Source organism: Galleria mellonella, unplaced genomic scaffold, assembly GCF_026898425.1.
Source record: "Galleria mellonella isolate WM207_F2 unplaced genomic scaffold, CSIRO_AGI_GalMel_v1 utg40, whole genome shotgun sequence".
In the NCBI taxonomy this organism is placed as follows: domain Eukaryota; kingdom Metazoa; phylum Arthropoda; class Insecta; order Lepidoptera; family Pyralidae; genus Galleria; species Galleria mellonella.
Window position 1 is genome coordinate 7,778,875 of NW_026442094.1, and position 13,885 is coordinate 7,792,759.

The 13,885-nt window shown below is 34.5% G+C and overlaps 1 protein-coding gene across 1 annotated transcript; it reads left to right on the forward strand.

Annotated features, from left to right (window-relative positions):
• The first annotated feature begins 1,483 nt into the window (after positions 1-1,483).
• Positions 1,484-4,024, forward strand: LOC113517684 (uncharacterized). Its single transcript, XM_031914682.2, has 2 exons — positions 1,484-1,683; positions 2,642-4,024. The coding sequence occupies exon 2, from the start codon at positions 2,652-2,654 to the stop codon at positions 3,945-3,947; it is 1,296 nt and encodes a 431-aa protein (XP_031770542.2). The 5' UTR covers positions 1,484-1,683; positions 2,642-2,651; the 3' UTR covers positions 3,948-4,024.
• Positions 4,025-13,885: the final 9,861 nt, after the last annotated feature.

Consider the following 13,885-nt stretch of genomic DNA (forward strand, 5'->3'; position numbering starts at 1 on the left):
TATTTTCTTTATCGGTTTAGGAAGCAGTTTTAATTACAATAAAGTGTTATTAAATTACTCGAGATGAACTAAAATATCTACCAATTTACTTATAGCATTTTGAAAAGCTGTTTATACAGACTATCTCCTTGATTTGAAGTCGCACTAAAATTATAATGCCTCTTCCATAAATCAATACGTCTGGTACCAAACAGACTTGTCTTGCGCGGGCGCACCCCACCCTCCCCCTCACCCCTCTACGCTGCCCGCGTGCGTAAACGTGACCCCGCCGATGAACTCTAACTACGTTGTTTTTTTTATTTGATCTGTTGAGGTGACGCTTTTAAGTATTATTACAACTGGTTTTCGGGTGTTTATTTTTTTTTTGAAACTAAAATCTTTTATTTATGATTATTATTGAGGTTGACGATGTTTATATTGGTTGTTAGTGGAACATTTTGGCATAGAGAACTCTACGTACTCTCCTAAGCAATTATTGAAAAACGGAGATTTGTCCATCCTAATATTTCTTGGAAGACATCGTTATTTAGCGATAAGTCTACCCATTGTTGCCTTTTTATCTTGCCTTAATGTAATTAAGTTTATGTAACTAAGTATGCATTTTGTTTGTGTAGGTACATATTGTTAACCTTTATAATCAGTATCATTCTTTGAAGAAAACAATAAAGGATTTGCATTCATTCATTCCCAATTCGTTTGTGTTTTTTGTATATTTTTTGTGGTGTAAATTCTAAATTCAATTTGATAATAATTATCAAAATTGTTTTTCAATTTTAATCGAATTTCTATCGATTGGCAAAATGAATAAAATGTAAATGACTGTTTAGTATTGTCGACGTATATATTTGATCTTATAAGTACTTGAAAATTATTTGTCATGCCTATTTTGGTTTACTAATCATCAAAATTGTTTTCAATGTATCTACGTAAACGTAAATAAGTAGTATGCAAGAAATTAGTGTTGAAATTTAAGTGAAATAAAATAGAGACACATTTCACTGTATTTTGAAACCAAAAATTTACACGCGAAGTATATTTAGTCGTGTATTCCGTCTATTAAAATTCATAAAAAAATCTGACTTCAATTATGCCCAAATCTTGGAAAATTTAGATTAAAAACCTAAACTACTGAAGCGATTTTAATAAAATTTATATAGGACCAATCTGTAAGTATATACTTTCAGTTAAAAAAGAATTTAAATAGGTATAAAACTAACGGAGTTATGAGGTAACAAACGTGAAAAAAAAGAACCTCCTTCTTTTTGAAGTCAGTTAAAATAAGTGAAAAATAATTGAACGTGCTTAAATCGTATGCCTTAGTATATATATAAAATATATGTAATATATTACATATATTAAATGAGACTAAGCTAACGTTGTGAAATATTCAAGTAATATTGCGCAACTAAAAATAAATATATCGAATACGAAACCTCATTGCAAGTAAACCTAAAAATGTCACCATAAAAAAAATTGTACGAACTGTCATCAAACAATTCAGTACGGCGTAAAAACATCAAATTGTTTAATGGTTTAATTCGAAACCACTCAGTTATATGTTTGAAATATAAAATGTTTATAAATTAACAGTGTCTTTGTATCTGCAAAAATAAATAATGCTTCGACTCAACACAGGTTTTTGGAAATTGATACTACCTTCTTGCAATGACAGATAATTTTGAGGTGAGTGGGTTCAGTGATTAAGTAATCACTAAGTTTTTAAGTGTGTTATTGATCTCAAACGTGCGGCGAATGTAGCCAATTCTCATCTCATCTTGAGCTTAAAGCGTCATCAGCAATTTATTAGTAGTTTTAGGTGAGGACATAAGAATAAATAAATATTTTTATTATTCATGCATTAATTTCTTCTACCACTAAGTACAGGCCTATTATCCATAGCTACATGCATCCGCTAACTCCGCTAAATGTGAAACAGAGGGAGACTTTGTACAAAAATCGATTGCTTGGGTACCTCTGTCCCATTCGTGTTTCAACCGTGAAGCAGTTGTGTTTGCATGGTTGTGTTTCGGTTTGAAGGGTGGGATTGGCGTGAATTTACTGGGTACAGAGGAATAACACCTGAGTCCTCAAGAATGGCAACGCATGGGGGTATCATGGGTGAAATAGTATACTCTATTTTATCCATTGTACTTTTCACGTCTATAGGCGATGGTTACCACTTTCCATCAGGTGGGTCGTCAGCTTGTTTGCCATTCTAAGTTGTATATAAAAAAAAATTATAAATATTTAATTTATTTTACGTTTTACTCATATTAAAAAACTACTTATCGAAATTAATAGTACTAAAAAAGGAAATAGTATTTTTATAGTAAAAAATTTAAAACAATAATAATATATTTTATCAGCCGTTATCTGTGCATCGCTAAAGCCTTCTCCATAATGAAAATTTTGCCAGTAGTTACCACTCTTAACAGGCGAGTTGACAACCTCAGTTAGGATTTGGTGATGTTTAAAAAGAGACAATGCTGCTCATCCTCCTACGATTAAGTTCCCTTAGTTGCCTCTTACGACACCCACGGAAAAGGAAGGGGTGGCGTGTAGTGACACGGCGATAATATAATATAATGAGAAATAAAAATAGTAATAAAAAATTTAAAACAATAGTTTTAATACATTTCAGACACAACATAATGGAGCAAATCTTCATGATTGAAGTTTTTGTCAAAAAGATCGTATTGAAAATAGAACCACCTCAAAAAGATGAGTATGAACTTCAATTGGAAGCAGAAGAAAGAAAAAGAGAAGCAAAAGCATTAGCTGCGGCGGAAGCTGCAAATAAGGGCAAAAAAGGTAAACCGCCTAAACAAAAGAAACCCAAGAAAGGGAAGAAAGGCAAAGAACCTCCAATGCCTTCGGAAGAAGAAATGAAATTTATGCAAACATGTACCATGCAAATGAACTGTTTACCACTATTTGATTTTTATGTCGCACATGACAATTTTATAGCACCACCGCCTCCACCGCCTCCTCCTAAAAAGGGTAAGGGAAGACCTCCAAAACCGAAAAAAGGTAAGAAAGGAAAAGCTCAACCAATGAAAATTATACTACCCTCTGAACCATTGCCACAACCTCCTTATTTTGGTGTTGGCAATTCTGTCATGTTCCTTTCAAGACCTTCAAAATTGGAAGAAATATTGCGGAAAACTCCAATTTACATAACGGTTTGGAATAGGGATCAAGATATGAATTGTATAGGCTTTTGCATTGTAGAGTGGCATGAGTCCTTCTTTGAGTGTCTCCAAAAAGCTGCTGATTTGAATCCTGTTAATATGCACCAAGCAGAATTCAGAGAAACGAAGAAGCCTGAAATGGTAACGAATACAGTAGAACTGACTCGACCATTACAATGCGAAGAAGATTTAAAAGGATCAGGTGAAATAGATTTTTTTATTAGATTGTCATGTTTGGGTAACAGGGTTATTAGTTATTTTGTTGCTTTACCTGAAATGGAACGTATACCTGGAAGAAAATATTTGACAGATGATTTGAAACTTAAAGATGTTGAAGTAGTGAGACACTGGGAAGGAACTACTATAGATGCCGTACCGCCTGTAGCGTACTTCTTCGGTGCTCCTGACATAACAAGAGAGCCCATAAAACCAAAAGAAGAACCCGTAGTGTATGAAGAATTCGTAGCACCATTTACTAACAGTGAACTTACCATACTCGCTATGGGCTTTCCAAAAGGTCCATGTGGAGGTACCAACTGTCCGAAACGAATGGATTATAGAGGTAGTCAACACCAATTTATTCACGGCGAAACTATTAAAGGAAAATACCAACATGGGCAATTTGTTAATAAAAGAGATGTACACGGTCCTTGTGGGAGACTTGACTGTCCATTAGCCAAAAAAGTCCGTAATTATCTTTGCTCTGAAGGTAGTTATAAACCTTGCAAAAAACCATGTTGTAAGGATTATTACTGATAAAATGTTAAAAAGAGGTCAGAAACTGAATTTATGGAATCTGTACACTTCCCTTCCGGTATTAATAAATTACAAAATCGCATGAAATACAAAATCCTTGCTTTCTTATACCACCTCGTTTCCTTTTTAATATTTAATTAAGAAATTATAAGGGTTACTGCGGACAAGCATCTTTTAGTGTAGTTAAAAGCATTATAAACTACAATTAAACGTTTAATTCTTTAATAGACTGATGTATATGACTCAGAGTGCACGATTTACATTCAACGATGCGAATTAGCACACATCAGAGCGTATTTCATAGCGCAATAAAGTAAACGAATTGTCTTCACTATAAAGTTAAATTTTGCATTTAAAATAAATAACTTTATAATTTTGACAACAAGTGACTACTCTTGCAAAACATAGGCAGCTATTAGTACATACTGAAGAACACAATTAGGCACGCATTCTGTACTGTCCACTTTCGAATTCTGTGGATATTCGTTTTCTTCTTCAAATAGATGGAGTTGATTGTGAACAAATTTATGCCTTTAATAATTAATTTGAAAATAAGTGTATTTTCTTTTTGTGATAAATGCAGTTGGTTCATATTTTATCAACAAACATCGGTATCAAATAGTGTAGTTCGCATCAGCTCTGATATGCGCTTGTTCGCACCATTTGATATAATTCGTCTATAAATAACGTGAACGTTATATCATGAATGTCTCTGCAGTGGACAATGTAGAATCTCCTCTATGCAATTATACGCAATAATAACTGGTAATTATCGCTTTTAAAAATTTGCCGTAATACTATTTGCGATATTTTCTATTACGATAATTTCTAGTAATTGCAAAATCTTTTCTGAAGTATTTAATAATTTAAAAAGAAATGTTTTTAAAGTAGAAAGTACTGTACTTTCTACTTTCGTTTCTGCTTATTATAATCTAATATGACAAGGTTCAAAATTAACTTACATCGAATTTCTGTGAATTCTTAATAATATTTGGGTTTATTATTCAGATTATTTGCAAAACATTATTATTTCTTAGGGGATAGTAGACTACGTCTTTACTATGTTTTGGGAGTTAATTCGATCATTTAGATAAACTATGATAATTTACCTGAATTATTTTGACGTTTCTACCTCTTACAGTGGCAGTCTGATTAGCATCCGCAGTTAGGCTTTAGAGATAGATAGATAGATACTCTTTATTGTTTCCTCCGAAAGATTATAATAGTGAACTTGGGTACTATAAATATAAATAATTACAAGATATAATAGCACTAAGAAAACAATGGGCGAACTTATCGCTAAAAGCGATCCCTTCCAGGCAATCTTTGGATGGATGATAGAAATGTTCCCTTTCCTATGGGTGTCGTAAGAGGCGACAAAGGGAGGACGAGGGATGGGCAGCAGCGTTCCTCTTAAAACATCACCAAAGCTTAACTGCGGTTACCAAGTCGTGTACTAAGCGTGGCAACTACTGGCAAGAACTAAAGGGAGCTCCCTTATGGGGGAGGCCTCAACAGTGGACAGGTAACGGCTAATTTAGTAGTTTTAGTATACTTTTATGGTAGTAGAATTTAAAATATGAAGCTGAAATTTGACTATATGACTATATAAAACACATGACATATATATATTTTTATTTGTTCACAACAATAAATTATTACCATTTATAAATTATGTCTGTATGTATTATGCCAAAATTTGATAACCGTCAATGCCTTATCTGTAAATGATATATTAAGGGTTCTTGTTATGAGTCAATCCACTTTCTCTTCTTTGTATCAATACATTAATACAATATGTGAGTGTCAAGTGTCAATGTAAATCTTTAAAATATTGTTCTCAGTAATGACTTTCGCTTTAGGTTCTTTGAAAACTTCTTTCTCATTAGTATTTGCTTTTTCTTCTTCTGCCCTTTTCAAATTTATTAATAAATAAGCATTATTTTAATTTACAAGTCTTATTTTTAAAATGCCATCAAAATTCATCATTTTATGTCGTTCTTCCTTTACATGAAGAACTTCTTCATCTTTGATAAATAAGTTTCCAGAATAATATCGATCTTATATTAGAATAGGTTTTTGCTTTCTATTTTTAAACATGTGGATTTTTAAAATTTTAAAAAGAGAATAAGTAGTAGTCTACTTCTAGACGACGTAGTTGGATAGATATATAGTTATATAATTTATTTGCATAACTTGCAGACAAAGAAAGAGATAAGAGAATGCATATGCAAAAAAAAATACATAAAAGAAGTAACATAATTTTTCATTTCATGCGTGTAGCACAGTGATACGAAACAGTCACAATTCAGTTTATTGCTTTACCCTCAAAAGAGCAAAACACTGATATTTTATTGTGGCCAAAAGCGAATCGTAGCGAAGCGAAAGATTTATAAATTAGCCCGATCGGGTAACGAACCCTGGACCTCATTTACTAAATGCAGACGTATCCATCACTGTATTACGAAGGCAATGTAATGTATATGTTTTTTTTTTATACCACTGATGTGGCAAACAAGCATATGGCCCACCTGATGGTAAGCGGTTACAGTAGCCTATGAACGCCTGCAATACCAGAGGTCAAATATAGTCAATATCAGGCGATTTTAGAGATGTTTTCTCCCACGAACAGTCAGGTTATGGAATGAGCTCCCTGCCGAGGTTTTCCCAAGACATTACAGCATGGGGCTCTTCGAAAGAGAGGTAAAGAGGTTTTTTCAGGGTCGGCAACGCACGCGTAATTCCTTTGGTATTATAGGCGTTCATAGGTTATGGTCTTACTTACAATCGGGTGGGCCGTATGCTTGTTTGCCACTTCGGTGGTATAAAAAAAAAAAAACAATAAAATCGCACTATTGTGATATCATATCATTGCGATATTGAAAAAATAAAAAAAGAACACCCAAAAAAATATTATCAGCATAATTAACAAAATTCGCCTTGACCCACTTGTTGATAAATGTTTATCAAATAAAGCAAAAAAATTCGGAGCTTTATTTTATGGGAATTAAGATTGTTAATCTTCACACAAATTAAAAACTAAACGTCCAACAATGTGGAGTCACCATTGTTTTTATTTGCCCAGGACATGTCCCGATTTTAGTATATTTTATAACATAAGACAAGTGTCTAACAAATTTACTTGTTTAAGAAAAAGTCTATGAATATCTTTTAAGTAAGCTGTGAAATATAGAAAAGATAAAGGAAACACTAGGCGTCATGTCGTATAGGGAGATAAAGGATATGGCCTGGGATAGAGCTGGCTGGAGGAAGATGCATGAATTAGTTGCACCGACAAGAGGAAACTCTTAAATGAAGAGAAAGAAGCTGTGAAAGCAGTTCATCGTCTTCATCATCATCACCTTTGATCTCTACCGTTGTTTATTAGATTTATAGTAAATTCTCGTGTATGTATGTATATTTATATTTGTATGTTTTTTTATACAACTTAGAATGGCAAACAAGCTGACGGCCCACCTGATGGAAAGTGGTAACCGTCGTCTATAGACATGAGCAGTACCATGGACATAACAGAGTATACTGTTTCGCCCATGATACCCCCATTCGTTGCCACTCCTGAGGATACAGATGTTATTTACCAGAGGGAGACTTTGTACAAAAGTCGATTGCTTGGGTACCTCTGTCCCATTCGTGTTTCAACCGTAAAGCAGTTGTGTTTGCATGGCTGTGTTTCGGTTTGAAGGGTGGAATATGGCGTGAATTTACTGGGTACGGAGGAATAACACCCGAGTCCTCAGGAATGGCAACGCATGGGGGGTATCATGGTCGAAACAGTATACTCTGTTATGTCCATGGTACTGCTCATGTCTATAGGCGACGGTTACCATTTTCCATCAGGTGGGCCGTCAGGTTGTTTGCCATTCTAAGTTGTATAAAAAAAAAAAGAAAAAAAAACCCTATAAATATGGTTTTTATTCGAAGATAGCAACCCTACATTAAGAAATATTTTAATATCTTTGTTCTTTTACAATGTATGTCCATGTAAAACATGGTAACCATTCAGTTTTGATATTTGCATCAGCGTCACGCTCTCTGATTATGGATAAAGCGATTCCATAATTACCTTTTGAATGGTTTTTATTGCTTTTTAAAGGCGGCCACGTTATCATTTGGATCTTTTTCGTTACCGACTTTTAACTTCGATCGTGTAATGATAATACTAAAATCAGGATCATTGTTCGTATGTTGATAAATAATATTGCTTTAGCTCGTGGATTTCCTTATAGATTTATGAGATAGAGAGAGAAATAAAATAAGCTATATATTGCAAAATTTATGTTTTTTTGTTCCTTATATTTTAGGAATCTATATTAATAGTATTAAGAGGAAAGATTTGATTGTTTGTTTGTTATAATGGATAAACTACTCAGTCTATATTAAAAATTCTTTTACCTATAACCACATGGAGGTCGACCTGATAGGGTATATTGCTAGCAATGGGACTGGTAGTCCGCATTACTAACAATCCCTTTCCCCGGTCCAGTTTGTTTTTTTTAACGCAACAGAAACAATTCACGAATGTTTCTGACTAACCCGTTAACAATTATAGTCGTGAGGATATTTATTTATTTTATTACAGTCTGCATAATATCTGTAACTGTTGGTAAATTACAACAATCTACGTACAAACTATTACGTTTCATAATGCAAAACTCATTTGCCTTTCAATTACACTAATATATTCAAATTGGCGTGCACAGTGCAGTATTATGCGTATGCAACTAGATATTTGCCACAAGGACGTTTTGATAATGTTACATTTATAATTATAGTTGCAAACACAATAGATGATGGTATTTCGTACATGTTTTGTATTTTTTGTTACTAGGTTTAGGTAGAATTTTCGAAAATAACATTATATCCTTTGTTATTCATTGATAATGAAGCTGTCTATAAATGAAAGGATTTTAAAAATCAATTGTGTATTTTTGGGTTTTAATATCATATCAGCCTTTAACTGTCCACTGCTGAATATAAGCCTCCCTCTTGGGGGTTTTCGCCAGTAGTTGCCACGCTTGGCAAGCGGATTGGCAACCGCAGTTAGGTTTTAGAGATATTTTAAAAGGGACGCTACTGCCCATCCCTCAGCCTCCCTTAGTGGACTCTTACGACATCCACGGGAAAAGAAGGAGTGGCCTATTCTACGCCAGGACCACACGACAACCGACCGACCGAAATATAGAGATTGGTCGAAATAGAAAGTAGTTTAAGTGTTGCATCCATCAGCTTAGTCTCCTTTATTTACTTATTTTATTTACTTATTTACATATTTATATTTTATTATATAATACATTAACAATATGACGGAGGTAATCAAATGTACAAAGGCGAGCCTAATTCTCTTTCAGCATTTCGCTTTCTTTCGACTTATGTTCAGCAGTGGACAGTTAATGGCTGAAATAATAATAATAATAATATATTTCGGTCACACGGACGTATTTAACGTGCAAAGAATTAGAATAGCCTTAACGCCTTCAAGAAAGAAATAGCAACAAATCCCGCAGCGTGAAAGCCTACTCGAGATTCGTTTGTGATTCACGCTAGAGGTTTATTTACATGTTTAAAGATTTCACATGTTAAATTTGTATTAAAAGCTTTAATAATTATGGCAATATCTATTTTTTAGCCGACTACAAAAAGGAGGTTTTTAATTCAGTCGTATTTTTTTTTAAGATTGTTACCTCATAACTTCGTCAGTTTGAAACCGATTTGAAACATTGTTTTTTTAGCTGAAAGGATATACTTACAGTTCGGTCTTATATGTAGATACTTTATCAAAATTGATGCTGTAGTAGTAATTTTTAAATCAAAACGACTGGTTTCGTGTATTGTCTTATGATTAAAATAGCTTCTTTATGTATAGCAAAATCTGCATCTTGCATGGCCAAGATGTTTTACGAAGTACCAAAAGATTGTGTCCCACAAAATAACAGATTTCAATTGTAGTAATTGGCCAGAGGGAGATTGTACAAAAGTCGATTGCTTGGGTACCTCTGTCCCATTCGTGTTTCAACCGTGAAGCAGTTGTGTTTGCATGGCTGTGTTTCGGTTTGAAGGGTGGGATATGGCGTGAATTTACAGGGTACGGAGGAATAACACCTGAGTCCTCAGGAATGGCAACCCATGGGGGGTATCATGGGCGAAGCAGTATACTCTGTTATATCCATGGTACTGCTCATGTCTATAGGCGACGTTTACCACTTTCCATCAGGTGGGCCGTCAGCTTGTTTGCCATTCTAAGTTGTATAAAAAAAAAACAATTACACAAGTATATCCTTCCAGATAAAAAAAATCGAAATCGGTTTAAAACTGATAGAGTTTTGAGCTAAGACACTGAAAAGATATACAACCAAATTGAAAAACTTCTTGTTTTTGAAGTCAGTGTTGACTTTAAATAATCGAAATAAAACTATACCACGCCATCTGGCCATTACAGTAATAATAATAACCTATTTACTACTAAGGTGACTCGTTAACGAATTTTTATTCTTAAAATTTTCGTAAACACACGTTATATTTTAATGATGATGATGATGATGATGATGATGATGATATTGAAATAATAAAAATCAATTCTATTTTAATGTAGTAACTACCGGTTTTACTTACGTGTAATTAACCTCACTGAAGGAGCAATTGTTAGTAATGCGAACTACGCAGTCTCATTGCTAGCAATATACCCTAACAGGTCGACCTCCACGTGGTTCCCCCTGGAAACCATCGTGGTTAATTCCAGGTGTATTTATCACAATGGGCTAATTGACCTGCTCTTTCATCTTCACTTATCATCCATCACTGGTGTCCCGCCAGAGTATACGGTTAGCGCAGAAGGGGTTGCCATTCCATTATCATCCATTAAAAAAAACCTCATTGAAGGCTCGTGTTCGCGTCTGTCGCTTATGACTAACGATCACGAAATGATTCTGTAACTAGTCGTGCTTTTTAGATCTAATTACACATAAGTTAAACCGGCAGTTTCTATATTAAAACAGAATTGATTTTTAATATTTCAATGTCACATTATAATGCTTTTTTTACAGCTATATGTGTCAGTGAGTCATCATGATGCCCAAATTAATGAAGTGACACTAAACCGCTAACTGTCGATGATTTGCGATGATTCATACGAGTAGCTGTGCCGGTTTACGAATATTAATTATTTTATCGAACTTTTACATTATATTACTAGCTGTTCCTCGCGGCTTTACACGCATTGCATCATGTTTCCCCTTTAAAATCCCTTCATAGGAGACACTTATGTTTTTTGTAATAAATTATATGACGTAATATACGATTATAACCTTATTTTATAAACCTTAGTCTTCAAGAACTACTTAGGAAGTGGGAGAAGGGGGAGGGGGGAGTCATAGGTGTCGAAATGTACTTTGTGATATCCATGGTATGGTATGTTTATGTTCGCAACGGTTATTGATTAAATTGACAATTTTGTTATACCTACACATAATAGGAGCTCTTTTTAGTTAGTGGCAAAGGAATAATTATTAATAATGAGGGGAAAGGGATTGTTAGTAATGGAGACTGAGAATCCCATTGCTAGCAATATACCCAACCAGGTCGACCTCCTCGCGGTTCCCCCTGGAAACTATCATGGTTAATTCCTGATTAATTCATCATGATGGGCTAACTGGCCTGTTTTCATTCTCATCTATCACCCTTCACTGGTGCTTCGGCAGTGTATCCCGTTAGCGCAGGCGGGGTTACCATACCATTTTCACCCATAAAAAAAATTATTAATAATTTCATTTAATAGCTCCATCGATAACAATATATCCTGTCAAGTCGACCTCTATGCGGTCCCCCTTGGTAGCTGTTGTTTTTTTTTAATTTTGTTATATGGTAATAGGTCAACTGACCTGATTTCACCCTCACATATAATCTCTCAGTGATAGAGCATGTAGGAGCCAGCGTATACCATAACACATTATCATTATTAAAAAGCTGGTATTATATTTTTCATCATCGTCTTTTCAGCCATTGTCCGTCCACTGCTGGACATAAGCCTCCCCCATAGACTGCCATAAGGAACGGTCCTGCGCCACCTGCATCTACTGACTCCCTACAACGCATTTCAGGTCGTCACTCAATCTAGTAGGGGGTCGTCCTACACTGCGATTACCCATACGTGGTCGCCACTCAAGAACGCATCGGTATATGTTTAATATTAATAAATTCTATATCTAATATGTCTATAAATATTAAATTAAAAATTAATTATTACTAAACTAAATGTTATTTTGTGGAGGTAGAAGTAATTCAAGAGAAAGGTTTATATGTATAATATAGTAGAAAAACATTGATAATTTTAAAGGTTTCTAATGTGATGTAATGTAATGTGCACCCGAGCGAAGCTGGGGCGGGTCGCTAGTAAATTATTAATCTATCTATCTATCCACCTCTGTGGATGATGTAATGTAACCAATCTATTACCACAATGACTAACTATATGTAAATAAAGCAGGTATCAACAAAACTACCTATGTATATTATGACTGATGACTTAGCGGTATACGCTCTGATAATGGAGTGATAAACTCGCCTTTGCTATTGGGTTACGCTGACGGGCCATTACAGGAATACTACTACCAACTAATAATATAAACTAGCTATAAACCACGGCTTTGCCCGCGTAAATTCTTACTAATAAGTATTATAAAAATTAAAGTGAGTTTGTTTGTTAACCTTATAGCACCTTAACAGCTTAACCGATTACTATGGAATTTGGTATACACGTGCTATGTGGGATAGAGAAGTATATAGGCTACTTCTTATCTAGGGGGAAAGAGATTGTTAGTAATGGAGACTGAGAATCCCATTGCTAGCAATATACCCAACCAGGTTGACCTCGCGGTTCCCCCTGGAAACTATCATGGTTAATTCCTGATGAATTCATCATGATGGGCTAACTGGCCTGTTTTCATTCTCATCTATCACCCTTCACTGGTGCTCCGCCAGCGTATCCCGTTAGCGCAGGCGGGGTTACCATACCACTTTCAACCATCAAAAAAAACTTCTTATCTAGGTCAGTAAACATATCCCCCTTACGAGGATGGAGTCGTTAAAAGCTAGTCTTTACATAAAGTCCTGTACTCATTCACGTATCAGAGGAAAGATTTTGTACAAAAGTCCTTTGCTTAGGTACATCTGTTCCATTCGTGTTTCTACCGTAAAGCAGTTGTGTTTGCATGGCTGTGTTTCGGTTTGAAGGGTGGGATATGGCAGTGAATTTACAGGGTACAGAGGAATAACACCTGAGTCCTCAAGAATGGCAACGCATGGGAGGTATCGTGGGTGAAACAGTATACTCTGTTATGTCCATGGTACTGCTCATGTCTATAGGCGACGGTTACCACTTTCCATCACGTGGACTGTCAACCTGTTCTAATTTTTATTTCTTTTACTAAAAATCTATTCGTTTTACATAACTTCTGTCCTTATGTATATGTATTACACTTACATTATATAGATAGAGCATCGAGCCTCAGAAATGAGTCAGCTTTTTGTCAGCTAATTGTCAAAATAGCTGACTCGTTATTTTATCGGTGTTCTATATACATACTTACGTATACAATGTAACTTGATGTATTATTTAATAAATAAAAAGAGTATTTACGCATTCAAAAGATGCAGAAATTATAAGACAAAATAAATATAAAAGTTATAGAAAAATAAACTCGTAACTATTTATCACGCAAAATTGTATGAAATAGTTGATCCGTTTTTCTCGAAGCATTTGTATGGAGACATTCTATCTATCTATCTATCTATCTATATATATATATATACACATATATAATTTGAAATTATTTTCCACAAAAAAAAAACTGACTTCATTCGTAGGAAAACCAAATATTTGAAAACCAAAGTACTGAATAGATTTTAATAAAATTTCTATGAGA

Excerpts from the sequence above, each read along its gene's own strand:
- LOC113517684 (XM_031914682.2), top strand. The coding sequence starts at position 2,652 with ATGGAGCAAATCTTCATGATTGAAGTTTTTGTCAAAAAGATCGTATTG.